The following is a 27,276-nucleotide window of genomic DNA, read 5'->3' as shown; positions in this document are numbered from 1 at the left end:
TGTGTGTATGACTTGACTTGACTTGATTTGATTTGACTTGGTTGCTCATGAGGAATGAAAATGAGATTATCTTTGAATGAGTCATGATGGTGACATTACTTTGCCAGTGTATTGACAGTATATTAGCATTATTATTGAATTAGCAGTGCCTCTGGCGGCTTGAGGATACACTATAGTACTGCGTGCAGTCTAACCACCACAGTATCTAGACCCGAGAGACAAGTCTACTAGACAAACAACAACCAACCCCTATAGTCATACAGTACGCCACCTATTCAGCACAAAACCAACCCTGAAGCCTCCCGGCCCTACGCATGAATCGCCTGCTGCACCCGCGGATACAACTGCACCAACCGCTGATACAGATCCGGATGCTGCTCGATCATGACCTGGGGATCCCACGCCATGGCGGCAAAGATGGTCTCGATGCCGCTGCTCATCGGCGTCATGAAGATCTGGCAGATCTGCAGCCCGATCACAAACGCAAACGCCATGATCACCGCCGTGAAGTCCCCGTCCTGGTTGTAGGCCGGCTGGGTGTACCGCAGATACAGGTAGGCGAGGAGGGCGCACACGTAGCTCACGAAGACCGACCCCATGGTCAGCACGGGCCCGACCAGACAGTCGGCGGCCAGGGCGTCGACGCCGCGGTCCTTCATCATGGTCCAGGTGTCGCGCGCCGCGGGGAGGTACGCCTTGCCGTACAGCGCGATGTGGCAGAAGGCGTAGCGGTTGAAGAAGGTGACCAGCCAGTCCAGCAAGCTGATAAAACACCCGAGGACCCAGAAGGCCACGCTGCCGACGAGACTGCCCTGCGCCGCCTCGTGCCGCTGCGCCACGCTGCACGCCTGCCGCAGCATGTTGATCAGCGCGATGATCAAGCTCCCGAAGCTGATGCTGCCGAACGAGTAGGTCGTCGCCCGCCGCAGCGCGCCCCGCGTCGCGCCCGCCGGCATCCCCTGCGCCGTGCCGCTGCAGAAGTACCACGACCCGTACACCCCCGCGATCGTCGTGTGCACCGTGTTCTTCAGCCACTCGCTGAACCAGTACATCGCGAACGTCACGTACACGACCAAGCCGATCACCCGCGCGCGACTGCACCCGCCCCCTCCGTCGCGACACGCAGGGTTCACCCCGTCCCCGTTCCCGCCGGGCTCATACGCGACGTAAATCGACACGAGGGTCACCGAGAACCACGCCCCGAACGCCACCGCCACCAGCCCGCCCACTGTGCTCACCAGGAACATGTGCCCGTAGCGCCGCGACACGTCGATGGACGTCTGCATCATGAACGCCGTGAACGGGATCCGCGGGATCCAGCTGATGAAGCACACGATCGCGAACACCCCGAAGATCAGAAACACAATGCCCCCACCCCATTGGTGCTGCGTCAGGTAGTAGATCGCCGTCGCCAGCGCGAACACGATATTTAGGATCCCCGTCACCCAGATGAAGAGCTTGGGGAATGTGCGCGCCCCGACCCAGTACGCGTACGACAGCACCAGCGCCACCGCCAGCACGAATACCAGTAGGATCACCGTGTTCGTGTTCAGCGAGAAGTCGTTCGCCGCGCCGTAGATGCCCCCGCCGTTCAGGGTGTGGTATTTGCTGTACCGGTAGATGACGACGCCGGAGACGGCGGCGTAGCCTAGGAAGACGGCGATGAGCTGGGGTTGCTGTTAGTGGTGCGTTAAGAGGGGGAACAGGGGCAGGGGAAGGGGGGGGGGGAGGCACCAGAAGACCAGCCCATAGATCGTTCCATTTCGGTTTCTCGACCTTGAAGGCGTCGTCGAAGCCGTAGACGGCCTGGTTGTAGGTTGGGGGTGGTTCTTGTGGTGGCTGAGGTGGTTTGGGCTCCGGGCCGCGGTAGTCTCCTCCGTTGGGGGCAGGAGGGTAGCCATTGTTGTAATACTGTTGCTGTTGCTGCTGCTGTTGCTGCTGCTGCTGCTGCTGCTGCTGCTGCTGAGACGGAGGGCCGTCAAAGCGCTGGTCGGTGTTGTAATAGCTGGCTGCTTGACCGCTCATGGTTGCCGCATGCTGTGGCTGTGAAGGCGGGAGACAGGAATGAAGAGGTCGATCAATATACTGTGTAAAACCGACGAGAACCAGTAAAAGTCTGGTGGGTAATCAAGATAGCATGCAAGAGGTAGTCAACATGATGAAGAAATGGAATGAAGTGAAAAGGGGCAGCAGATCAAGTGAAGTGAAGTCAGTGAAGACGCATGCGGCGCTGGCCGAAGGTTACACCCGCACAACAGAGCGCGTCATCGTGAGAGAATCGATCGACTTTGATCGTCTCCCGCCGAGTCCGCCGAGCTCGTCCATGGATCGCTCAACCCAATCTACTTCAGTACTCCATCCATCTCAGATCACAGCGTCATCAAAACAAACGAAACATTAATTGCCACTCGCGTCGTCCTGTCTATGTACACCAACTTGTCTGCCTGCCGGTCCTTCATTAAGTATTAGCAGTGTAACAGCAATTAGTTATTCAACCAACCAACAGAAAAGCAAACAAGTGACGTCTGCATCAAAAACAGCCGAAGAGTGTAGAATCAAGCTAATCTGGGTATCAATAAATACATAGCATGCCCGCCTGGGCAACCTCAACGCCCTCCCTCCCCCTTTTTCATCAAAAGCCATGGTGACGCTTCATGTGCCGCCAGGAATCCGCGATACTGCGCTCGATCCCATGAGTCGGCGTTCGCGATCGTCCATGCGCCCAGTCGTCCGTCGCCGCCTGGAGCTGGCCCATGTTCATCGCGCGCGACCGACGCATGTTCTCTTGGCGCACTGCCGTCCGGCGTGCCGCGCGTAACTCCTCGATCCGCCCTTGTCCGACCCGATGTCGCCGGACAAAGCAATCATCGATCAACGAATTCGCATCCAACAGCCGCTTCGGGACCGTCTGCACCACCTGGAACACCTCCATCGGGTCCGACACCCCCATGATATCCTGCTCGCACGACTTGAAAATCGCCAACGACACCCGGAAAAACGTCTTCGACCCTTCGTAAAAGAACACATCCCAGACCCGGAGCGTGGTCTCCAGCGGCAGGGTGCCGATAAAGACGGACATGAGCCAGTTGGTCAGCCCCAGGGTGATGTCGGGCAGACGCGAGCTGACCGTGAGGGCTGGCACCTTCCCGCTCCCCGCCCCAGGTCCACTCCCGGCGATCTTGTTGTAGATGTTGGGCGCCGATTCTTTCAGCAGCACCATCAGAATCCACAGGTCGATATTGGCGCCCTCGAGACTGATTTCATGCGTGCTGGGGAGATAGACGGAACTGATGATGTGCAGCATCCAGAACGTCTTCTCTTCCGGAAGAAACAGAAGCAGCATTCCGGTGATGAAGTTCAACGACTGGGTGTAGCCAATCTGCGGGTTGTGAAGAGCAAAAGCATACAGGACGCGCCGCAGAGACTGGATCATTTCCGTTTCAACCGTGACAGACCCGTGTCTCGGGTTGCTGCTACCAGAGCTAGCGGCCGAGTCAACGTTCTCCGGCTTGAAGTGGATATTGTCCGGGAAGGTTCGATGCAGATCGCGTTCGATGTGTTCCTTGTCGTCATTGCTAGGCGACTCCATGGACTGTCGAACCAGCTGGTCATAGAGGCCAGGGTTCCGATTCAGATGCTCGTAGCCTCCCGCATAGAAAAACCATGCTGCACCGCGGTACTCGGATGGGATGCCCTTGCGCACAAACCGTTTGACCTTGTTCGATTTGGGGGGAAACGTCGTCGGTTCGTTGATAGGAAGCCGATTCTCCCGAAGCAGCTCCACCCATTTGATTCTTCGCTGAGAAGTGTAATCCTTGTACTGGGCATGCCATGCTTCATACTGGACGAGGGTAACGTGGTGGGTTGCCTTGCGGAAGCCATAACAGTCGCGGGCCCCATTGCCGGGTAGTAACGGTGGCGGCACGATGCCAGGAATGATGACTGTGGTCTCCGGCTCTCGTGCAACAGGCGGATCCAAAAACTTGCGTTCCGAAGGGGGGCTCGGCGACTGGTCGTGGGAAGCTGTCTCGCCCAAGAATTCTTCATCCGGTGAGCTCCTTCCGTGAGGCTCTAACTCGGGAAAGGGCGGAACAGGCGGAACATCTTCTGTGGGTTCCAGTTCAGGAGAATGCTCATCCGAGCTATGACAATCATCGAGGGTGATCTCCGTGGGTGGACGTGGGCTCAATGGTCGAGCCTTGCTCTCATCGTAGAACCCTGAAGAATCATACACCCCGGGCGATCCTGGCTCTTCGGTGACATCGCTGAAGCCATCCAGGTACATTGAAATTGCATCTTCCACACTCATGCCACCCTCCTTGTCATAGGAGCCATCGGGTGTATCGGGCGACAGATCGGTAATAGAGCTACTTTTGGTCAGGACACTGCTCCGCTCGGTTCCGCTGGCATGTTCAATGCTCGACCGCGAGGTCATGGCCGAGTTCACGCTGGATCGGAGAGCATCTTGCCCGCGCATCTCGGCGTATGTCCCAGGCGGGATGATTCGGGGCAATCTAAGGGCGGCGGATTCGTCTGGCAGGCGTTCTCGATTTCGATGAGGGTGCAGCTGCGGACGCATGCTATGTAGTTTCGACGTAGAATTGGACGTGCGCAACGCTGGCGGAGCAGGCGGGGACTTCCGGTAAGGTGGACGATCAACCTCCCCTTCTCGGGGGGCGGCCCTGGACCGAACAGGCGGCTGCAGAGGAAATGTGGGGGAGCGGTAGGCCTGTTGGCGAATGACAAAGTCGTCATCCTCCACAGGCAAGGGGGAGACGGAGCGCCATGAGGGATCGGACGGCGGTGGGATTGGTGGGCGAATCCGGGGGGAACGAGGCACAGGAGGAGGGTGGTGAGGGGAAAGGGGCGGCCGAGGGCCGTCCGCCGTCGCCGGTCGTGGGAAGGGAGGATTCAATCTCAGAGGATCCAGGCGGGGTGGGTTCGGGATTCTGCGCCGGCTAGGGATATCATGCGCGCCAGCAGGGGGCGGCGGATAACGAAAGTCTGCATTTCCTGTGACCATGGCCACGAGCTGTTGAACCCCAGTTCCCGCTGGACATTTGTCGACAACACTGAGCGATGATCGGAGGGCGAACGCAGGTGAATCGACAATTTCCAATTACCGATTCCGATGTTGACAGAGGTGGACAGAGGTGGACAGAAGAGACCAGGTTTGAATGATAGGAAACGAAGGGAAGTTGAAGTAGAAATAGACGCCTATTGAGACCAGGGGGGCGGATAGTGACAGCGATAAACGAGCGAAGAGTAGTCGAGTAAGTGCGCTGGCTTGTCAGGCGCGTAGATGAAACGAGCGAAGAGAAGCGTGTGTAAGAGTAAGTAAAGTAACGGTCATGCCTCGTTCAGCCCAGAAGGAAACAATCCATCCGCACAGTCTCACGATCCTACCAGAGGGTCAATCCGAGACTCCATCCCATGACAGATCAACTCGAAAAGAGGAAAAGGGAAGAGGAAGAAGGGGAGTGGGGGGGAAGGCGAGGAAATGGGAGGGATAAAAGAGGTCACGGGTGTGGTGAGAATGGCCGAAGAGAGAGAGCGAAAGAACAGAGAACGAAACAACGAACCGAAAGGGAAAAGGGGAAAAAAAAAAAGACGGCGGAGCTGGATCGAGGCTAGCGCAGGTCTCGAATGGGAAGAAAGACCCTGTCGGGCTTAGCCTTGTAAGAAGTTATACTGAGCAGTTACCGTTGATGTATTTTATTTTAGCTTCTCAACCTCGTTAATCCGGTTCTTTTCGTCCTTTTCTTGGGCATGGGTTTCAGACTGACGCCAGGATGAGATCAGTCCAACTAACTACACTTGGGGTTTGATATTGATTACGTTGATTGCACTGGGTTGCTGCTGCACAAGGGGTTGCACCGAAGACTAGAAACACCAACCTAGAAAACCCCCTTCAGTGGACTGATCAGTCGACAATGGATAGCCTACTGCCGACAAACAATCTATCATATTATATCAATTGCCCCTGCTGACAGGTCACTCAGTCACAGACTGACCTGCAGCTGCTGCAGGCAGGCTGCATGGTTAGTGTGCACTGCCGCGCCCCCGGAGAAAGTTAGGAAGGATCCGACCCGATTACAGATCCGATGCTAACAATCTCAATGGTGTTGGTTGTTCTGTCATGGACAGACAGATCTGATGATGCCCCCCCCCAAAACAGAAACCGGTTTTGTTTGATGACCTCTGATGACCTCTGATGACCTCTGATGACCTGGGATGACCTCTTTGGCTGCTGGCAGATGAAGAAACTGGCAACATTACCGAAATTACCGTTGGTATGGTTCGTACCCGGTGGAGACGCCTTGGTTTCAGTCAGACTCCGGCCGTCTCCCCTTTGCGCCCACCCACTCGCGGAAGCTTCAAAGTTCGCCGTGGCTCGCCCAGCCTGCCGTCTGTCGACCGCAGGAACTGACGGGTCACTCCCGGAGTGGCTTTGGCTTTGGCTTTGGCTTTGGCTTTGGCTTTGGCTTTGGACTTTTGTTGATTGACTTAAAAAGAGGTCATCTGCGGAAATGAAGATGAGCCTCTAGCGAGAATACTTGATAAGTCTGCAGTGCATCTTGCACCATCCTACCATGGCATCGGACCCTTCGGAGTATCTTAAGGGATTCAGGTGATTGATGCGACATTCTATTGTTCCTGAGTCAGGTGGGGGCGCGTCAGCAATTGGACGATCGTCCCGTGATGAAGTCTCCACTTGCGGCCGTACCTGAGCCTGAGGAGCCTGAGGAGCTGAGGTTGACGCCCTTCCTACCTAAGGCCGGACTAGTTCCGCTTCAGGGATTCTAGTCGCCAAGTCAGAACGAACCAAGAACAAGATGAACTCATCAAGAACTTCCTCGCCGGGCCCGCTTTCCTCCCATTGACGTTATCAACGGCAGGCCACAGGTGTCTTCTTCAATAACCTTGAAAAGAAAACGCCAAAACTGTCCCGCTTGAGTCTTGACTTCATCTCCACTTGTGCCCGGCTAATAACCGTTCCATGGATCACTGGCCTCGCTTCCCGTTCGTTTATTCAATGAGCCTCCATCTCTACTGTTTCTATAAGTAAAAGCCCCGAGATGCTTCGGCCTAGACCCTTGCCTGAAGAATTTTCTGCATTACTACCAGCAGCACCACTCCGAATTGAGCAGCGAATGGCGTCAAAGTAGCCTCACTGTTGCCCGTCCCAGGGACAAGGCTACTGTCAACCACGAAAGGCGCCGACACGTTCACGGCCACCATCCACCGCGCGGTTGTTGATCCCTGATCCCACTAATCATGGCAATAGTGTCAAGCCCTGGCGCCCGCCGAATCCGGACAATGCGGCCATATGGTGGGTCCTGGCGATGACGAACGTGTCGGCCGTCCATTTAAATATAGTCGAGCCCGATCCCTCATCTCGCTGGCGCCGAGCTGGGCGCCTAATCCGATTTGGTGTCCATTAGGACAATCTTGTCGCCCGGATTAATTGAGATTAGCATTCAATCTCCGGGCAACATCGATTTCCCCGGGCCACCGACCACGTTTTTAGCACTGCGTCATCGTTCGTGACGACTTGCAGGCCACCGGCAACTTCTCAGTCCAGCTCAATTGCAGTCGAGAATCTATCCCAATATATCGTCAAGCGCGCATTGACCACCATGCAACATTGGCTCAGCCATGCGACCTGAAGATCTAGCGGTAACTTCGGTTATTGCTCAGTCTGCAAACTGAGGGCACCACGATACTCTGATGCGCATTGACGAAGAGAGACAGTGTCCAAGGCTGTGCACTACATTGCCATTTCCCAACAAGCGCCCCTGCTACGAAGCGAGCCCTCAACCTCAGGCCTGTGCTTTCTCCGCGTCAATCGACCCCCAGCATCTGCTGCCTCGCTCATATTTATGTTTCAGGCCTGCTGCATCCTGCACATGGAGGCTTGGAATGGTTGGTCTAACATCATCATGATAAGTGACAGAAGAGGAGTGTCCTGTGCCTAGTATCCTGGCGCTACTAGCCTGGAAAGGGGGCTTGAAGATTAGTCGATTCGATCTTGAAGTTGATTTACCGTAATCTTCGCCGGGGGACGACATTAACCAGATCTCGTGCAGGGGTTTGATGCCCACGAACAAGACAGTAGAAGTTTTGGGTTGGAGAAGTTTGGCTGGACCACGGTGGGATTGACTGAGTTAAGATAGGGTCAGACGCATGGTTGCTTTGTGCTGCTTTGAGCGACCATCTGTGCGCTGCCTATCGTGATGCCTGCATCAGCGGCTTTAGCTTCAAGGACAATCGAGCTCATCTGTGGTATTGCTAGACTGACTGAGAGGATATGACTGAAAAATTCTCAGTGTGCACGCCGATTTGTCTGATACTCCATTTTCGGTGATTATGCTTCTATAGAAACGGGTAGTAGAGTAGCTACTTGGCCCGGATGTTAACCTTCCGTAAACGCCTATCCTCAGTAGTTATGGGCCCTGACGGAATCAACTGGTCAGTAACCTGTAGAGGATCGCGCAATACGTCCAGAGCCTTGAACTAATCTTGCCACATCCGGATAGAAAGCATCTAGTAGAGCTCAAAATACAATCCACCAGAATCTTGCTCGTCACAAGCCAAGCAACCTCAGACACCAGGCAGGCATACCACACGTTACCGACCAAATCAACCCCAGGCAAGCATCTATTGAACAACAACAATGCAACCGACAATACAAACACATGAACGCAAACAAACCGCAACAACCTGCGCGGTATAAGAACGAAGCCCCATCAAACCCCCGACCCCCGACAGCGAGCAAAAAAGCAAAAAAGAAAACAAATATTTATATTAAAAGTAATCTACCACCGATCCACACATATCCCCATCCCAACATATCGACAAAGTATGTACACCAACCCGCCCTACCCCCGCACAGCATACTTCCGCGTCCACTCGCGCGCGACCTCCTCGTACCGGGCGAAATCCCCCTTGAACTGCTCGGCGATGCGGCCCTCGACGGCGTCGTCCGGCATGGGCTCGGCCAGCAGCTGGCGCGCGAACTGCAGCACGGCCGCCAGGCGCGAGCTGGGCTTCCACTCGTCCGCCCGCAGCATCCCCAGGCACATGCTCCCCTTGTCGTCGTTGGTGACGTTGGGGTGGTAGATTTTCGTCCGGAAGGAGACCGTCGGCGGCTTGAAGGGGTATTCGGTTGGGAGGGTGAGGGTGAGGTGGAAGGTTCCGTTCTGGTGACAAGGTAGGGGGGGTTAGTGGGGGTTTTTTTTTGGGAGGGGGTAGGGTATGGTCAGGGTTGGGGCCTGCTTACCTGGTAAGGCGAATTCTCGGGTCCCTCCATGTAGACGTTCCAGATGTAGAGGTTGGATTCGTCGGCTAGCTTGACGGTTATGCCTTCGGGGGCGGATTCGGTGAGTTCGGCGAGTTCCTTTTGGATTGTTAGTGGGGGTCTAAGGGTGAGAGGGTATGGAGGATGGGATGCGCAGTGCAGTGTTTACCTTGGCTATCCGCTTTTGGCTGCCCATCTTGATTGCAGTGTTGGGTGTGTGTGTGGTGGGGAGAGAGAGGTAAAGCGGGGTTGTGAGGTGGAAGAGTCGGTCGAGAGATTGATGGCTGTTGATGAGCGGGGGGATGGAGTCTAATTCTGATGCAGTTGCAGAACGAGCGATGGTTGAAGATAACAGCAGAGACAAATGGAGGCTGGCCTGGTTGGTTCGATGGGATCTGGAGCTGGAGCTGGAGCTGGAGCTGGACTGGAACTGGAACCCAAAGCAGCTCCTTTCCTGAGATGGCGGGGCGGGGCAGGCGGGGCGGAAGATCCGCCGGAGTGGAAGACGTCAGTCATTTCAGTCAGCTACAACGAACTCCAAACACTACAAGTCTACCCAACACTGCAGGTCTACTCTCGCACCATGCAACTCTGGAATCTAAACACTAGTATCATTATAGTCTCTGTGCTAAACAAGAACGAAATGCGCTAAGACAACCCAGCCCTCACCCCCAATCTACACAGCAACGTGCCCTTCCTTGGAGCTGGTGTTGTGATCAAAATTCCTGGCTGCCTCGTCCTCCCAGAACCTCTTCTGTCTTCCTCCATTCTTGCACAACCCAACCAAGTCAAAAGGATCAAAGAGGGTGAGGAGAAATGGGCGATTGTCACAATACCCCGGTCCTTCCAGCTCAGTGAACCCATCCCTCGCAAGGTAGGTCTTGTTGGAGCGTGGAAGCCACCGCATCGGATGGAAGATGTTCAGCATCGCGGTGTTAACATACATCACAGTCGCCTCAAACACCCAGAAGAACCACTCGTCCTTGAGAACAGGACTGATGTCCTTGATGTCGGACACGTTCAGGCTGGCCGCAGTGAAGTACTCCACCGTCCGATAGATCGTCCGCACGGTGATCAGCCCGCAGCTGCAGTACAACACACATAAGGCGTGCTTCAACTTGCGATTCAAGACCCCACCGCGCCGACAGTTATAGTGGAACCTCAAGGTCAGAGCAAGGAACCCTGCCATCAGCACGAGCTGCAAGATCAGGGACGCTTTGAGCAGCCCTTTGCCGATGTCTTGCTTGCGCTGTGGGTTCTCGACGTTGGCCACCAGCGCACCACCGTTCCCAGTGAGCACCTCGATGACCATGCTCATCGCAAGAAATGTTGTGAAGACCCGTCCCGGATGGATTGGTGAGTGGTAGGGGATGTAGTAAAGGATTCGCCCGAGGATCAGGTAGTTGGCTGCTTCGTAGACCGGTCTCGAGATCTGTTAGTCGTAGGTCTTCTTCGGCGAGAGCGCTACTTACGGGCCAGCGAGTAGAAGAACCGTGCTGACAATGTAGATCACCAGGTTATCCCAGTGACCCCAGGCGGCAACAGCCCGTAGCACAAAGCCGCCTGTGAAGAGCAGTGCCGACCAGGGCAAGATCCCGGTCACTTTCCAGGACTTATACTTTCTGCAGTCGTCGTCAGTAGCGGGAAAGGATGAGGGTCTCCATGGGAGCTGCATACATGCATTGATAGATGTGCCAGATTCCAGAGATAGTGAACCAGATGGCGAAAGTGATAGGAGCACCCTTGTTGGGAGCATAATACCAGTAGCTATCCTCCTCTGTTGGACGTTAGTACTGGATCTCACATTCAGGCCTGGACTAAGGTGCGTACGGTACGGCGATCTTCTGTCCAGCATCACGGTATAGTAGGTAAAGAAAAAGCCAAATCAAATTAGACGACGACGACGACGATGACGACTATTGCTAAGATGCTTCGATGATGAGTGAAGCGTATTTGCTAAACAATTAAATGCTCTTGCTATGTCCCGGTCCACGAAATATATATGTCCAGCGTGTGGCAGAGCCCCATTAGCGAAAACGAGCAACCTCAATTCAGTAATCAGCCACGGCCCTATGGGAGGCTCCAGATGTGCCTCTGACTTAAACATCCAACCTTAAACGATCAGTTTGAGGGCTGAGCTGTAGAGTTGTTGCCCGATCGTCAACTGAGTTGATCATTCATGGGATAAGCCCCAAGTCTCCCTCCATGGTGCACACCAGCGGTCCTGAATGGCCAGGAGCATCATGCCTTCTCCAAGTCCTCCCCTGGTTTGAATTTAGCCTTGTTGGATCCAGGTCTTTGTCTCTGGTGATGATGATGGATGGACCCTGAGACCCTGAGACCCATCCTCGAGACTTGGCTTGGCATCCTCGCCGACAGCAAGCGAATACGAGCAAGGCTGTGCTCGTTGTGATTGGCTCCACGAAGTCAGCCTCGCAGGGACAGTCATTGATAGTGCATGGTGGCTGTGAAGGTTGACTCAAGGCTGACATTGACTAGAGAGAGCTCCGTGGGGTATCGATAAAAGATATTGGAAGACTGAGTACGGAGTAATCTACAGAGTATACCTAGTAAACATGATGGTGGCTTAACCCCAGATTTTCCCCATGCGGAAGGCGTTGCCGGGACGACGAAAATATCCCGATTCGGATAAGACCCATCAACACTGGGCACAGCGCCTCTCCTCCAGGCTAACGTGACCCTCTCCAATCGTCATCTACCCAACTCTCATGCACTGTATCTAGACCCTTAGTTTGGATGTGAGCAGGCGTGTACTACCCACCAGCAGCAAACATGGCTTCGACAAAATCGCCCCCCACCTCCCTGTTCCAGGTGTACCTTCGCCTGCGGCCTCCTATGTCCCAGCACGAAGAGGAACAGGCTGAGCGTTGTTTGACCATCGAGACTCCAGAGCAGGTATACACCACTGAAAACAACCACCAGGATGCCCCGCCTACGCATATCACTTTACACCCTCTCAGCGACTCCCGGAAGCGCGCCGTCGAGAAGTTCGGGTTTACACAAGTCTTCGACGAGTCCGCCTGTCAGCTGGGCGTCTTCGAGGGCACGGGACTGGAGAACTTGATAAAAGGTGTTTTGTCGGAAGGACGCGATGGCCTGGTCGCGACGCTGGGCGTCACGGGTAGTGGAAAGGTCTGCTAGTCTAGCCGTGGTTGTAGGCGGGAATGCTAATGAGAATCCGCAGAGTCATACCATTCTGGGCTCCAAGACGCAGCGAGGTATCACCCAGATGAGCTTGGATGTGATCTTCCGGTCCCTCGCTTCGACGATCAGACCCCTCGACAACTTTATCAGCCCCCTTCTCTTGTCCTCTGTCGCCGCCGCCGATGCCTCTGAAGCCCAGATCTTTAGTGCGCAGACGTTCCTCGAAGCTGTATACGGTGAATCGGTCGATCGTAGCAGGAGTCCCAGAGCTCAGACCCCAATGAGTGCCGGACGAGCGCAAACCCCCATGGCGGTACGGAGCCCTTTCCCCCAGCCTATATTGCAACCCACCCCAAGGTCTCGAGTGCTGGTCCCTACAAGCTGTCAATTGCCCGCTGCGTATGGCCCGCGGATAAACTCAAAGCCAGCCCTTGGCGGTTCCCCCACCCCTGGTCTGCCGAATCCCCTCTTCATTCGGTACGGTAGCAAGACGCCGGATCGGAAGCAGCTAGGATCCCATTTGACAACCCCACACGGACGTTGGAATCGCTACAAAACATGTTGTGCTAACTCACCCTCTCTTGCTTCAAAGGAACCCATGCCAGCGCTCATCTTTCCCCGTCGTCAAATGCCCTTGCGCACTGGCGCCCTCCCCCGATCGCCCGACGTGAGCCATCTTACGATGGAGCTGAACCCACACTCGGAATACGTGGTTCTGGTTTCGATGTATGAAGTGTACAACGATCGTATCTTTGACCTTCTTTCACCGGCTATCGTCCCTGGTCAAGGAAGCACAATGACTCGCCCGGGAGGTGGGCAGAAGGACCGCCGCAGACCGCTATTCTTCAAGTCGACGGAGGGATCGCCTGACAGGAAGGTCGTTGCGGGCCTGCGTAAGATCGCATGCTGCACTTACGAAGAAGCTTTGTCGGTTTTGGAGGTTGGACTTACTGAGCGAAAGGTTGCAGGCACCGGGGCCAATAGCGTCAGTTCCCGCAGTCATGGGTTCTTCTGTCTGGAGGTCAAAAGACGAATGCGCAACAAGAGAACCGGCGAAGAGACATGGATGGGAAACACACTCACAGTGGCCGATTTAGCCGGTATTTTCAGCTCAGCCTCTGCCTCGACATACCAAATGTGCTAATCAAGCATCAGGGTCCGAGCGCGCAAGAACTGCGAAGACGGCAGGATCTACCCTTGCGGAGGCAGGCAAGATTAACGAGAGCTTGATGTACCTCGGACAATGTCTACAGATGCAAAGCGATATTCAGGAAGGCAACAAGGTATGCCACACGAAGAAGCTCTTCTCTTGTCTTCGCCAGTTTTTCTGACTCAAAAAGGCGACTATGGTCCCATTTAGGCAGTGCAAGCTCACAGAGCTGCTCTTTTCGAACTCTTTCCCGTCGCCTGGTCAGGCTTTTGGCCAGTTCCGCCACCCGCAGAAAGCCATCATGATTGTGACGGCTAACCCATGGGGAGACTACAATGCCACCTCGCAAATACTCCGCTACTCCGCTTTGGCACGCGAAGTTGCTGTGCCCCGAGCCCCGTCGGCCACAGAGTCCATCTTGTCCAGCACTCTCGAATCTCGTCATGGCTCTATTGGCGGACGTGAGTCGACGAATTCAGTCGCGGCCGAAGAATTGGAGAAGGCAGCAGCTGAGATCGAGCGACTCCGAGCCGAGAATGAGAACCTTTCAGTGAGACTCGCCGAGGAAGAGATCGTGAGAACGGACTTGGCCATGAGATTGAAAGCAAGCGAAGAGATGTGTCTCACCATCGAGCAAGACGTGCGTGAGGAATGTTGGAACGAGATGGACGAGAGGATGGAAGAAGAGAGACGCCGGTGGCAGAACGCTTGGGACGAGCAGGTTAGCCTCCTCTTCTGCGAACTGTGCGATTTTGACTCTAACTTCAAGCAGACTGGCCATAACGAAGAGCACTTGGATAAGAAGCTTGAGTTGTTTTCGCGGGGCTTCCAGAGTAAGTACCTGCCTCTTCTTGCTCGTGCTCTCCTGCAACATCGACGAAACTAATTATCCTTCCAGTCTACGAAGACCCCGACACAACCAACAATGAGCGCATGGAGGAGCTCGAGTTTGAGAACGAGCAGCTGCGCAAGAAGGTCGCCGCGCTGGAGCGCGAGCTCACTTGCCGATCGCCCACCAAGAAGATCCGAGCCAAGACCACCACGACCACCACGACGCTCGAGCCCTCCCGCAACTCCAACATCCTTGGCCGGGAGAGCGATGTCGAGAATGCCTTGAAGCGCATGGACCAGCTGAAACTGGCCGACAGTATGTTCTCGCCGGCCCCGCAGCAGCTTTCGTCTCCTGGCAAGAAACATCGCAAGATGGCCACCAGGAAATGGGACTTGGCTCCGGAGGAGGACATTTACTAAGGCTGCTTCGCGGGATGAGCTTCCTCTGTCCGTGATGACTACTTGTACTAATCTGAATGATTGACCCTTTGGTGGGATTCTTGTTTGTTTGCGTCGGGGTTGAACTAGTTTTCCTGCTTGTGGTTTATGATATCCGTCTGGAATGTTGGCGTTTGTGGGCAAATTACTGGAACTTTACTTCCATCCCTGTTGCTATTCATGTTCTTAAATTCTATGGCACAGTACAAAGTACATTCATTACTTGCACAGACATCTCGTGACCCAGCAGCTCTTCCCGGTAACGCCGACCTTGGTTTGTCCTTAGCTGAACAAAATGAAGAGGAATTGTAATGATACAAATTGTGGGAATCGAGGCTGACCCCACAAGGAACAATAGAATTTCTGGGTCAAGGGCTGGCTCAAGGCTCTGCCTCAGTCATGCCCTCATCATCGTCCGTGCCCGCAATCTCGAGCTGACCAGCGTCCGCGGCCGCGTCCACTTCATCGGCGGTCTCGTTCCCTTCCGCGTCGCCCAGGGGCTCATCCTCCCCATCGCCTTCGACATCACCCTCATCATCATCCTCGCCACCAACTTCCTCCTCCTCCCCCTCCTCTTCTTCCTCTTCTTCCTCGCCTTCCTCTTCCCCCCCCTCTACCTCTTCCTCTTCCTCCTCACCCCCTTCCATATCCACATTCCCTTCGTCACCTTCACCTTCACCCTCACCCTCACCCTCATCATCAACATCAACATCAACATCCTCAACCATAGTATCGCCCTCTTCCCCTTCCCTTTCATCATCATCTTCTTCCTCCTCCTCCTCCTCCTCACCCTCCTCCTCACCCTCCCCATCACCCAACTCCACATCCACATCCTCCCCATCCGCCCCACTGGCCAGCCCCTCCAGCTCCGACTCAGGATCGAGCGACCCATCCCGGAGGTTCGGGAACAACAACTTCCGCTCCGTGGTGAGCTTGGACAGCTTCTCGTCGTCCATCTCGCTGAGCTCGCTCTCGTCGTCGGCGCTATCGTGCAGACTGGCGGGGATGGTGTCGCTCTGCTGGCCCGAGGCCAGGTCCAGGTCCTCGGCCAGGCGGCCGGCGGTCTTGCTCTCCAGGAGTGATGGGCCTGCGGAGGTGGATTCGGTGGCGGGAAGAGTTTGGGGATTGAGCGCCGCGGTGGTGGTTGTGGTGGTGGTAGGGTCGGTGGCTGTCGTGGTAGAGGCCTTGCGGCTTCCTGGTCCTCCTCCTCCTCCTGCTGATGCTGTTGCGGCGGTGCTTGGGGCAGCGGCAGAGGTGGAGGTGGTGGTGGTGGCAGCGGATGTGGTGGGTAGACGGGGTGGGACTTTGCGGTGGACGATGGCTTCGGAGCGCTTCTGGATGTCTCGGCGGGCGATGCCTTTGGTGCGGCCGCGTGGGGCGGGGGCTTCCGAGGCCGGGGCGGAAGTGGGCGGCGTCGGGGTGTTGGTGGTGGTGTCGGCGGCGCCGTCGCTGTTGATCATGCCCATGCCGCCGCCGCCGCCTGCTGCGGCACCGCCGGGGACCGTGGGGTCGACCTTGAGCCGTTCTTTGGCCTCTTCGTGGGCTTGTTCGAGGACCTGCGGCATGTTGATCTGGTACAGGCGGGAGTAGACGTCCGCGATCAGGTCCTCCAGCAGGGCGACTTTCATTAGGTTGTTGTTGAGTTTCTTGAGCTCGATGGCGTCGCGGATGAGTTCCAGCAGGGATTCGCTGCCCGGCGCTAGGTCGGTCAGGCTCTCGAGGCGCGCCGTGTTGGCGACGAACTCCTCCCAGCCGATGGGCTTGAAGACACTCTCCTCGTGTCCTTCGTCGATGTGCGCGGCACGCCGGATCAGCCCCGCGTAGGTGAGGCACATGTCCTCCCAGAGTTTAGCGTGGTTGAGAAAGTCGCCTTGCTTCTTGCGCACACGGCGGAGAAGTTGGTCCAGGTTGGCGCGGTCGTCGAGCTGGTCCAGGAGAGAGACGAAGAAGTAGGCGTATCGTGTGGTGTAGACGAAGTGACGCCCGGGACGCTCGTGTTCCGGTTTCCAGACTTGGATGGTCATGGTCTTGGTGACAATTTGCTGGGTGAGCTCGTTCTTGGCGGCGGACGCAGCTTCAATGGAGTCTTCGTCGTCTTCGTAGAGGATTCGTGCAGCCTAAGGAGAGGTCAGCGGAATCATCAGGTATGCATGGACTCGAAGCATTCAAACATACTCGGTACGCCATGCGATGGTGCCAGTTCGATTTGTCGGCATTCTTCAGGTTGCGAAGTACTTCGGAGATGTAGCGCTTCCAAGAAGCCTTGTCTTCCGGCGGCTGCACCTTGCGAGCCCAGGGTGTAGCGAGGAGCGTCTTGCTGGCGTCGGCGGGCTGTAGGATAATGTAAGCACCTGATGAGAGCGTGTCGGGCACATAGTGTCCATACCTCCAAGGCTCCGCGACGAACCAACTTGTGCACTACAGTCACAAGCTTGTAGTGAGGTTCGAATATCGGTTCCGACCGCGAATCCCTTCGTTGCGGCAGAGCGTCAATCGCATCGAGTAGGGAGTCCAACAAAGTGTCTAGATCGAGCTGCTTGAATGGCCCTCTTACGGAATCATCACAGCTGAACATCTTCCAGAGACACTTGCTTAGCATGTAATGAGTCCTGCATGCGGTTAGTCTTTTGTAGGTCGAACAGAACCATAAACACGCACATCCAGTTCTTGGGCTTGTCGACTAGAGCCCGCTTGAGAAGGTAGCTGGCGAGATTCCACACGGAGTATAGCTTCATCTCCTTGAAAGGTCGGCCTTCATACATGCTTTGGCTTTCCTCGTTGCTGAAATGCCGTGTGAAGTCTGCGAGACTAAATGCGCCCATAGACAGTGGTTCCCTAGAGGACGAGTAAAGGCGAATTCCGAAATCTGTGAACAGGTCCGCGAGCATCTCGCGGGTCTCTGATGTTGGATCCGAGTTTCCCATGGCCGTCGAAATGGCCATGGCATAGCAATGAATAGAATAGCGCTGCCATGTTACCAGCTCCGCCCGGTTGTTGTTGATTCTGTCAGCTGTCCAGGTGATATCTTCTTCCAACTTCGAATCGTATGTCTGCGCCAACCTGTACCAGGTCTCCCATCGCGCCGTTCCGTGCTCAATGTCTTGTCGGAAGCACATGACGGCATCATCAAGATCAGTTGTCGGGAGTGGGCTCAAGCGCTTCTGCGACCGAAACCTGGTCAAAGCCGCATACCCAAGGAGGAAGTACCAGCCATTCCGAGCGACCATAGCACTTTCGGTTAGCACTGGGATCAAGGATAAGCTTGTCACGCCCTGGATGGATCGGAAGAGCGCCAACGGGTTGATTGGAGACTTCAGATATGCATTTGTGATGCGCTTGTTGTAAGACAAAGGAGGAGATGACTTGGTAGTGCCAATGGCCTGCTGCATCTTCTCGATGGTGGACTTCAACTCCGACTTCGACAAGTCCTTGATGCTCATTCGCTGGGCTTGTTTCATCACCAAGTTCACCATGATGATAGCCGTGGTGCGATCCAGCTTCTCCGTTGGGCATTTGTGGTCGTCCAATTCGCCATACAAGGGTGAACACTTGATCCCGTTGATGTCGTACAGGAGCTGACATATGTCCCATTCAGTGTCATCATTGACGCCGATAGCGAAGAGCTCAGATCTCATCAGTTTCAGGAATTGCTTGTGAGACAGTTTGCACATGAAGCGAATGCCCAGGCATTGATGGACAGCTCGCAAGTAGTTCACTCGATCTTCTGCAGGGGTCTCGAACTCCTCCTTTTCTTGAGACATAGCTTCCTTTACAAGTGTGTATTGCAGAATCCAGCAGCGGACCTGCATCTCGCGCAGTCTATCCTTGAGGCTCTCTAGAGACTTCGATAGCGCGCCGCGGACTTCTGGACCTGTGGTCGCACCGACGCGAAGTAGGTCCTCATACAATGAGAACCCGTAGAGAAGTCTAGTCAGAGAGGCCACTGCAGTCAACGAAGCCTTCAAATGTTCCATGTCAAAGCACTCGTATGCTTTGTCCGCGTCCAGAAGCACGGCTGTTACAGTCTTGTTCAAGATGCTATCAAGCGATCTGAGCCACCGAAGGAGGGTGATTTGACGGTGCTCACTGGGTTCGTCCGACTCGGATGAGATCTGAAGCTCTTTCATTATGATTTCGATGCTGCGCAAGTAGCAAGAAATGACCTTGGGAGGATAATCAATCTTCTTGTAAGCATCCTGTAGTCTTCGCCAGAGGAAGAGTCTCAGCGTGGCATCGCCGCGATCCAGGAAAGAACTCATCTCAGTGATTTGAGGATTGGGCTCAAGTGGCTCGCTTCCCTCATCGATACCTTCGATTTGAAAAGACGCGGGCTCGAGAATAGGTTCAATGGTCTCAATGAGATCCACTGGGTCCTCTGAGCGCGGGTTGAAGATTTTCATGAAGAAGTCCATGGACTTGAGCTTCGAGATCTCTTGATCAACAGCCTCGGAAGACAGTTCAGGCATGATCGCATTGTTCACAAGGCCAATTACTGGATCTTTCAAGCGCTCAAAGAGTGATTTTAGCTCCTGAAGACAGAGCAATACATGCTCTCGTTGGATGTCACTGGCCATATTGGAATGAAAAGTCGATGCCCATATGTGTCGCAGGGCAAAGACCTGCTGGCAGCTTGTGCTAACATGGCTGTGGTCAAGGAAGTGTGATAAAGCGGTACGTGCGAGGAGGCTCCATCTCCCCAAGCGATCGCGCTGCTGAATCCTCGTTCTTCCATCCACCTCACTATTAGGATTATTAATTGACGCGTATATGTCAAGGTGAAGTTCAAAAAGTGTTTGAATCATTTCAAAATCAGAGAAATGCGCAAGCGTGTATGAAAATGTGGATTCAGCTTGACCTGCGAGAATTTGAGTCTCAAGGCTTTGCAGCTGTTCGTGCATGCTTTCGTAAATAAACTCGTCTTGGTGCAGTACGAGCTGCACCACAGTCTCCTTCAGTGAGTCTGGCCACTGCAGCGACGTGTATGCGGACTCCATTGCAGGCCACTTCCGTGGCACAACATGATCCATCGCATGCTTCGCAAATTTCGGCATTAATAGAGCTTTGAGCCAGGCAAGGGCAGCATCGCGAACATGCATAAGCTCATCATTCACGCTCGTGGTGAGTCTGAAAAGCCTCTCGTCATCAGCGAGAGCCTGTTTCACCCCCAGCTTCCTGGCCGACTTTCTCGAGTGTTCCAGGAAGATAGCCAGCCCGGAGTTTCCCATTCCTCGAATATCCTGCAAAGTAGACAGGCTGTCGGGCTGGTAGGTGACCTGGGATCTTGCTTCATCCCAGTTTCGGAGTGTGTCTAGCAAATCCCCGACCAGATGGTGGCCTTCGTGGGACTCGTCAGCCGAGATATCAGTCGACTCTTTGCGAACAACCATCGCCCGCACGGCTTTTCTGAGCTCATCGATGTCGCTGAGATCTTCGACGCCGAGCTTGGCCAACAAGGGGCCGACAGCTGACTGCATTGAGTCATCCGCCTGCACATAACCTTCGAGGCGGTCATCATAGAACTTAGCATAGTCAGCAGCCAAGTCCACCGCCTGCGAAGAACTATCTGCGTGTGCGGTTGACTCTCGAAGCCGTGTCCTTCTGCTCTTCGCCCTCAGATTATCGACATCGTCGGGTTGGAAAAATGCAGACGAACGCTTGCGACCTCCTGTTAGGGGCCTTGCACTGGCTTCTTCCATGTTCGCATTGTCTGGTTGAGTGCTCGGACCGGGGGGCTCCGACGACTGCGTCTCTAATGATTCCATGAGCTGCTTCTCTGCGCGTTGATCGATGGAGGAATGGTCGTCAGCAACTTCTGATTTCACGCGAGGAGCGCCATCTGTAGCCTGCTCGGATTCAGCAGGCGCACGGCTGGCTTGTTGCCTTTGTGAGTCCGTCTCCTCTGCCGGTGGATGGTAGACGGGAATGGCAACTTCTATGGTACTTTTGAGCTCGGGACTGGGAGCTGGAAGCGATATCCGGACCGAGGTTCCAGGTTTGATCTCTGCTACACCCAGCTCGTCATCAATGAGGGACTGAAGTATAGCTTTTCCTAGCGCAGCCCATGTAGGGCCGACGGGCCTGATTTCATGACGTGAGCTCTGTGGGGAAAGGTGAGACCTTGACGCATGGAGATTCTCGACTTGCTGTGGAAGTGCCGGAAGGTAAGGGAATGGATCAGCCTGCCTCCTGAGGAATTTCAGAAGGGCCTTTTTCGGCTTCTTGAGGGGAACCTGAGACACGGAGAGTCGGTCGTGCACCGACAGCAGAGTTTCACGCAGACGCTCCTCCGCGAACGTCTCCTCCAAGCCTAGCTGCTCCGTGCGCACCTCCAGACGATTCTCGTCATCTGCCAGGACGCTCTCCAGGCAGTACCGCGTGAGACGATAGCTCTGTAGAGTGCTACAGAGCCTTGCGCTCTGTCTCCAGAGATTGAGGTCGGAGTCATCGCGCTCCAGCGCCTCCGCGAAGGCTGCTAGAGCGGCGCTGGCCTGTTCAGTGACCTGGGACGGTAGGTCCGCAGCATCCTGCACATCAGTAGCCTGACCCTCCAAGGCCGCGCGTAGAGCGTCCAACAGGAATTGACCGTGGTTCTTGTAAGCCAGGTAAATGGTCTGCATCAAAGTGCTCGACGTGGAGTCATTGATGTCGAACTCCGCCAGCGCCTCTGCAGCTCCGGCGCCTGCAGCGAAGTCAATGGGGAGGTCGGAATCCTGCAAGTTGGCGCGCTTGTAGTCGGAGATGGACTCAGGATACTTGAATATCTCGGAGTTTAACAGGGCATCATAGGCCTCCGCGGCCTGCGCATAGAACTGCGGGCCCTGGGAATGAAGCTTCAATGCATTTTGGTACAGCTTGAGCGCTTCCTCAATCTGAATTTCCTTCGTATCGTCGACCTCTTCCTCGATTAGTTCATCGGGCTCGATGTTGAGCGCCGCCCAGCTCGACATGATGTCGGTGTGATTTTCAGGGTGCGCAAAGCTCCCGGACTGCGGTATAAGCCTTGAGGCTGACCGGCCGCATCGCAAGAAGTTGCAATGGCCTCAGACAGCACAGCTCCGACCGAAGAGGGGGGAGGGCGCTAGAGTAACAAGCCCCGGAAGTAGTTGTGAAGATGAAAATGAAACCAAGAAGGGAGGATGGCAATGATTGATGGAGTGATTGTTGCACCAGCGGGGTGGGTCTAGAGCCAGCCGGCCGCGAGTGAGACGCATCCGCCCATTAGTTAGATGGAAATCGCGCGTGTGCCCAAAAGGGAAAGGCGGTACCTGGTTGGCAGTTGGCTGCCTGAGGTATCCGACTATGTATTCAAGGTTGCCTGAGGTACTCCGTACTATTTCCCTATTGATGATCGGCGGGCGCGGCCGTGACGACGACTTGCACTTGGAAGCCTAGCCAGTCTCCCTCGCTGTGCGCCTCGCTATCTTTCTTGTCCATCGTTTGATCTCTGAAAGGGTGTATCGCTTCCAGGATCCGAGTTTTATCTTCTCAATCCAAGTGCTTTCAATCAAGTGCTTGCGCCATGGTCGCGCCCGCAGTGCCTGAGTAAGGCATTCCCTCTCTCTCTCCCCCCACCCCTCCCTCCATTTACGTGTTCTTGCCGACTCGGACTCGCTATCTACAGCTCAATTGGGCCCACCGTTGTTGACCTGGCACTGACAACCCCCTGAATGTCTTTAGGATCTACGAGGAGGAGGATATCTACGCCGCTGTCGATGCACGCACTGAATCTCTCCAGAACCTTCGGGAATTAGGTCCGCCCGACTTGGTTTACTTGGTCAAACAACCTAAGACCAGCTCTCATCGCCAGGTACGTTCGACGTCGATCGACCCCGGTCGGAGTGCGCAGAGATAACAAAAGCTGACTTCGCGGCGATACAATCACAGACCGGAGTCTATCACCATGTCACCGGTGTCGATGCCTCGTCGTCCGCCAGCTTGGCCGCCTATGTCAACACACTCACCTTCTCCCCGCTGGATAAGACACACAAAGTGGTTTCGGGGATCTACTGGTTCGGCCATCGGTCAAAGCATCTGCCAGTCTAGGTGTGCTAATGTCTACGCAGCTGTTACAATGCCTTCTCCCACCTCGACATGCGCGTGGAAGTGAAAATCCCGGGCAGTCTGGAAAGCTACTGTATCGATGAGCGGGGCGACAAGCGAGTTGCGACGGAGGCGTTGTGGTTGGAGACCTTTCTCTGCGGGATTCTGAGAGCATATACCTACGCGGACGATGGCAGCGGCGATTCAATTCGCAAGATCGTGGGAGTCCGGCGATTCAACCCAGTGACGAATACGGAGATGGAGCACAAATTCCTGGACGCCGCGGAGAGACTGTTCTTCCTGGGTATGCCTCTTCATTATCTTTCCACCGTGATACATCGCTGACACTGTCAAATCAGGCCGACAGCTGAGTTCCGATCCGGAGACGCAAGTGCCGAACACTGTCAGCAACCATCTGACGTCGGGTCTTTTGAAGTACATACAAACCACGGGACGCTACACCTCGGGCATCAATCTGTTTGAGAAGCTGCGCACACGAGACGTCGAAGTGTCGTCGCTTCTGGCCCGAGTTCTGATCATGGCTGATGAGGAGGTGCAAGCGGTGAGACTGATCTTCGACGCTTTACAGGATGTGCCGATGGACTACGCCCTGCTTGACTGCCAAGCAGCGTTCTGCCAGTCCAAAGGCGAGGGCGAGATGGCCTTGGAGTGTGCCAAGCGGGCGGTCACCGCCGCTCCCAGTGAATTCAGCACCTGGGCCCGACTGGCCGAAGTATACGTCGGTTTGGAGCAATGGGACCTGGCGTTGTTGACTCTGAACTCGTGCCCCATGTTCACATACCAAGATAAAGACACCCCGCGCATGCCTCAACCAACACGCATCATGCTGCCGATTCTTGCCGAGAGCATGCTGGAGGAGATCGATGAAGGACAACCGCGCCAAGGCGACCCTGCCGACTACGTCCACCCCTCCCTGCGCCGTCTCCACGCAGCTAGCTACCAAGGAACCTTCCTGAAGGCCTACAACCTTCTGACCAAGGTCGCGGCGGCCATCGGCTGGGATCAGCTGCTCAAGATCCGCAGCGAGGTGTTTGTCATGGAGGAGGAATACCGCGTTGAGCGCCAACATTCTACCTCCAAGCACACGCGCACCAACACGCGCACCTCCGCGGAGGTCAACGGGGGCGAAGGGCAAGAGGATGAGGAGGACGACGACCACCACAACGACGCGAACACGGAGGACGCCGAGAAGGAGGACGAGGGCTCGCCCAACGGCCTCAAGGACGACCAAGTGGAAAGTTCGATCGAAAAGCCCGAGCAATCAATGGCATCCGAAGTGATCAAATCCGGCAATGAAGATGTAAGTCCTCCCTTTCCCACCGATTCAAGAATACTTTTCCTCGACTATACTAAGACAACTACCCACTAGCCCGACCCCTCCCACTCCGCGTACACGCAGTTCCGCAACAAACGCCTCTGCGAACGCTGGCTCGACAACCTCTTCATGGTCCTGTACGAGGACCTCCGCATCTACACCATCTGGCGCACGGAGATGGCGCAGTACCGGCAGCAGGCGATCGAGTACAAGAAGTCGGCCACGGAGTGGGAGATCCTCGGGGAGCTGGCCGAGCGCCTGCACCACTTCGACGAGGCGATCGAGGCCTACCAGCACGGCCTGGCCATCCGGTTTGCCCCCAAGGCCATGCGCGGCGTGCTGAAGCTGTACGAGAAGAAGAACGACACCCGCGGCATGCTGGGCTCGTTGATCCGTCTGATCGCCTGGCAGTACCGATGGTACTCCGAGGTATGCTCTCACCCACCATCACACCCAACCCCTTACCCCCCCCTTCAGAACATAAGCTAATGCACCGCACGAAAAGTTCTCTCCCGAACTCCTCTTCCTCATCCGCAAACTCATCGAAGACGAAGGCGCCGTCAAGGTCCGGAGCATCGTCCAGGCCACCAACCTCCCGCAGCCCGTCCTCGACCTCACGCATCAATACTGTCAACTGTGCGCCACCTTCCGAAGCAGTGGCAGTGATGGTTAGATGAGCTCCATGTTTTCTAAATTTTTCCCGCGCCGTACTGGGCTGCGGTTTGTTATGGTTTCCGGGTAGTGGAGGTCGATGCAAGGGGGCCGGGGGGTTGGTGCTCCAGGGAAAAGGGATGCGGGGGATGCGGTGCGGGTGCTGTGTAGCGAGCTGGAAGGGAGGAAGGAAGGCAGGGAGGGAGGGAGGAAAGTAATACAACTCATATCAACCACACCACACCACACCACACCACACCACACAACTCAATTTCCTGTATGACTTATGTGATTCCTAGTCGAGATGAACGGATTAGTTCTCAAGTTTGATGTTCGGTCGGATGAGGGAGATGGAGTATGCATTGTAGTTCTGTTCTGAGGTCATGGGTGGACTTTTTTGCTAAGCTGGACGGGGAAGACGGACGTCTATTGCTGTCGGGTTGTTGTTTGCTCTATTCGGAGTGTTCGATTTTCCAGTGAGGGTATCGTGCTTAGCGTATTGAGGGCGATCTGTGCCAGACAGCAGAAGGTGCGTATTGTTCTGCTAGGCGGTCAAGTGGTGGCTATCTACCAACCGCTCTCCCTAGCAATCCCAAGCGCGGGATTACAGTACTACTACGATCGGTCAGATCTGAGGCGAAACAACAGTTTATCATCGCAACCAGCGAAATCCATGATACCCTGAAACTACCCAGCCAGTTCTTCACTGGCCAGCATGATAATGATAACATCTTGAAATAACCGAATAACCGAAGTAGATAACGATGATAGCCCACGGGGGTTGAGAATCACCGAACATCTTGGAAGAATCAATTCGAAATCGCTGCCTTGGGGTAGAAGACCAAATAACACGGGGCACAAGAACAGTGATCACTCGTCATCGCCCTCGATATCCACCTCAGGCTCCTTGGGAACGACACCTCCTTTGGCCTTCGCGGCCGCCTTGGCGGGTCCACTCTCCTTTGCGGTATCATCTTCCTCTTCAAGGTCATCGTCGGCGAGCTCTTCCTCTTCCTCCTCATCATCAACGCCGTTCTCGGCATCGTTTTCGCCGTTTTGCGCAACCTCCTCCTCCTCCTCTTCCTCGTCAGCCGGAGGAGCTGGCGCTGTCTTTCGTTTCTTAGGCGCAGGGGCTGTCAAGGATATGAGATTAGCGCATGGTCATATTTTCAGTAGATGTATCACTATGCCGGGCTCCTTTTCTGGGACCGTAGGGACAGGATAGGCAAGGGAGGCAGATAAGAATGAAGCATACCTTCTCCTTCAGGCTCTTCAGCCTCACCCTCGGCTTCCTCGTCAAATTCCTCCTCCTCCTCCTCCTCTTCTTCCTCCTCGCTGCCAAGGTCGCTTTGCTCTACCTCGGAGTCTTCATATCTGCTGGTTTGTTAGTGCTTGGTAGGAATTGTGATTGGCAGTGATGCGATTGTCTTTATGGGGCGGTCTGGGAAAGCGCGCGAAGAGAAGGGGGAGCTCATGCGCCATGGTTGGAAAGAGCGACGAATGCGAATGCGACATGAGGGAGGAAAATACTCACTCTTCTTCTTCCTCGCTGTCTTCAGGAAGCGATTGAAGCTCCTCCTCTTCCTCGGCTTCTTGCTTTCTCTTACGAGTAGACATGATGTATAGTGATTAGGATATTAAGAAAGAGAAAAACAAGTCAATTGCGCAATTGCACAACTAGTGGATGAATTGGTATAGATAGAGTTAATGGTAAAAAGGACAAGGAAAGGTCTCAAGGGCCGAACGGGTGTATGAAAGAGGTAAAGAGAGTGTGTGAGAGTAAAGTAGGGAGAGGGAGAAGAGAGAGGGGGGGGGGAGGGAAGAGCAAGCTGGGGGTGTGAGAGAAGTATAAGAGGGAAACGGGCAGAGAGAGAGGGGACGGCCGGCAGGGAACAGAGGAAACGGACAGCCAGCCAGCCAGCCAGGACAAGCCTCCTCACAATCCAAGGGAAGGGGGAGAGATCCAGTTTGGGTGAGGGGACAGTCCCGGACGAAGGAATGGATGAGTGAGCGTTAATTCGGTCAGTCAGTCAGCCCGGCCCGGGGCACTTCGTCAGCTCCAAGCAGTAGCAGCAGCAGCAGCAGCAGCAGCAGGAGCAGCGCAGCGGCGCGAGAAAAGCGCGCACTGGAAAACCAACACCAGCTACGGAGTAAACAGGAAGAAGAAAGCTGCTGCTACTTCTGCTCCAGGTCTGGGGCTCGCGTTCCCGTCGCATTGCGCGTCGATTTAACGGTGCCGAGGCCGTGCGCCTAGAAGTTCCTGGGCAAGAGTGAGTGACTCCGCAGTGATGACATGAATGACATGACGATTATCACCGCGGTAATCGCTGCTTGGTCGGTTGATTCTCAGCTCGCCATGGAACG

General features: G+C 55.1%; 7 protein-coding genes across 7 annotated transcripts; 2 read left to right on the top strand and 5 right to left on the bottom strand.

The window, feature by feature from the left end:
- Positions 1 to 308: 308 nt before the first annotated feature.
- Positions 309 to 5,023, bottom strand: BO95DRAFT_376356 (putative GTPase activating protein (Gyp3); the record flags this gene model as incomplete). The annotated part of the gene is made up of 4 exons (XM_025583199.1): positions 309 to 1,667; positions 1,735 to 2,037; positions 2,497 to 2,618; positions 2,650 to 5,023. 4 exons carry the CDS (start codon positions 5,021 to 5,023, stop codon positions 309 to 311), a joined length of 4,158 nt encoding a protein of 1,385 aa, XP_025436633.1.
- Positions 5,024 to 8,456: 3,433 nt separating this feature from the next.
- BO95DRAFT_425471 (putative ubiquitin conjugating enzyme (UbcB)) lies at positions 8,457 to 9,758 on the bottom strand. The gene is made up of 3 exons (XM_025584712.1): positions 9,471 to 9,758; positions 9,284 to 9,400; positions 8,457 to 9,203 (listed from the first exon to the last, which is right to left on the bottom strand). The coding sequence occupies exons 1-3, from the start codon at positions 9,495 to 9,497 to the stop codon at positions 8,883 to 8,885; spliced, it is 465 nt and encodes a 154-aa protein (XP_025436632.1). The 5' UTR covers positions 9,498 to 9,758; the 3' UTR covers positions 8,457 to 8,882.
- Positions 9,759 to 9,977: 219 nt separating this feature from the next.
- Positions 9,978 to 11,156, bottom strand: BO95DRAFT_457664 (putative RTA1 domain protein; the record flags this gene model as incomplete). The annotated part of the gene is made up of 4 exons (XM_025588493.1): positions 9,978 to 10,725; positions 10,774 to 10,923; positions 10,979 to 11,078; positions 11,132 to 11,156. The coding sequence occupies 4 exons, from the start codon at positions 11,154 to 11,156 to the stop codon at positions 9,978 to 9,980; spliced, it is 1,023 nt and encodes a 340-aa protein (XP_025436631.1).
- An 856-nt stretch (positions 11,157 to 12,012) lies between these two features.
- Positions 12,013 to 15,118, top strand: BO95DRAFT_401085 (kinesin family protein). The gene is made up of 6 exons (XM_025583859.1): positions 12,013 to 12,454; positions 12,507 to 13,566; positions 13,622 to 13,749; positions 13,807 to 14,337; positions 14,389 to 14,449; positions 14,515 to 15,118. The coding sequence occupies exons 1-6, from the start codon at positions 12,095 to 12,097 to the stop codon at positions 14,865 to 14,867; spliced, it is 2,493 nt and encodes an 830-aa protein (XP_025436630.1). The 5' UTR covers positions 12,013 to 12,094; the 3' UTR covers positions 14,868 to 15,118.
- Positions 15,119 to 15,179: 61 nt separating this feature from the next.
- hir3 (putative transcriptional corepressor of histone genes (Hir3)) lies at positions 15,180 to 22,018 on the bottom strand. Its single transcript, XM_025581751.1, has 5 exons — positions 17,544 to 22,018; positions 17,272 to 17,494; positions 17,061 to 17,216; positions 15,807 to 17,002; positions 15,180 to 15,658 (listed from the first exon to the last, which is right to left on the bottom strand). Exons 1-5 carry the CDS (start codon positions 21,830 to 21,832, stop codon positions 15,499 to 15,501), a joined length of 6,024 nt encoding a protein of 2,007 aa, XP_025436629.1. The 5' UTR covers positions 21,833 to 22,018; the 3' UTR covers positions 15,180 to 15,498.
- Positions 22,019 to 22,337: 319 nt separating this feature from the next.
- BO95DRAFT_401079 (putative clathrin-coated vesicle protein) lies at positions 22,338 to 25,222 on the top strand. The gene is made up of 8 exons (XM_025583858.1): positions 22,338 to 22,427; positions 22,563 to 22,692; positions 22,770 to 22,894; positions 22,949 to 23,229; positions 23,285 to 24,060; positions 24,094 to 24,246; positions 24,316 to 24,690; positions 24,767 to 25,222. Exons 1-8 carry the CDS (start codon positions 22,405 to 22,407, stop codon positions 24,932 to 24,934), a joined length of 2,031 nt encoding a protein of 676 aa, XP_025436628.1. The 5' UTR covers positions 22,338 to 22,404; the 3' UTR covers positions 24,935 to 25,222.
- Positions 25,223 to 25,782: 560 nt separating this feature from the next.
- Positions 25,783 to 26,529, bottom strand: BO95DRAFT_436973 (uncharacterized protein; the record flags this gene model as incomplete). The annotated part of the gene is made up of 3 exons (XM_025585253.1): positions 25,783 to 26,045; positions 26,168 to 26,286; positions 26,447 to 26,529. The coding sequence occupies 3 exons, from the start codon at positions 26,527 to 26,529 to the stop codon at positions 25,783 to 25,785; spliced, it is 465 nt and encodes a 154-aa protein (XP_025436627.1).
- Positions 26,530 to 27,276: the final 747 nt, after the last annotated feature.

Source organism: Aspergillus brunneoviolaceus, assembly GCF_003184695.1.
Source record: "Aspergillus brunneoviolaceus CBS 621.78 unplaced genomic scaffold BO95scaffold_110, whole genome shotgun sequence".
NCBI lineage: Eukaryota > Fungi > Ascomycota > Eurotiomycetes > Eurotiales > Aspergillaceae > Aspergillus > Aspergillus brunneoviolaceus.
The sequence above is the reverse complement of the archived record's forward strand: the minus strand, read 5'-3'. Positions and strand labels throughout refer to the sequence as shown.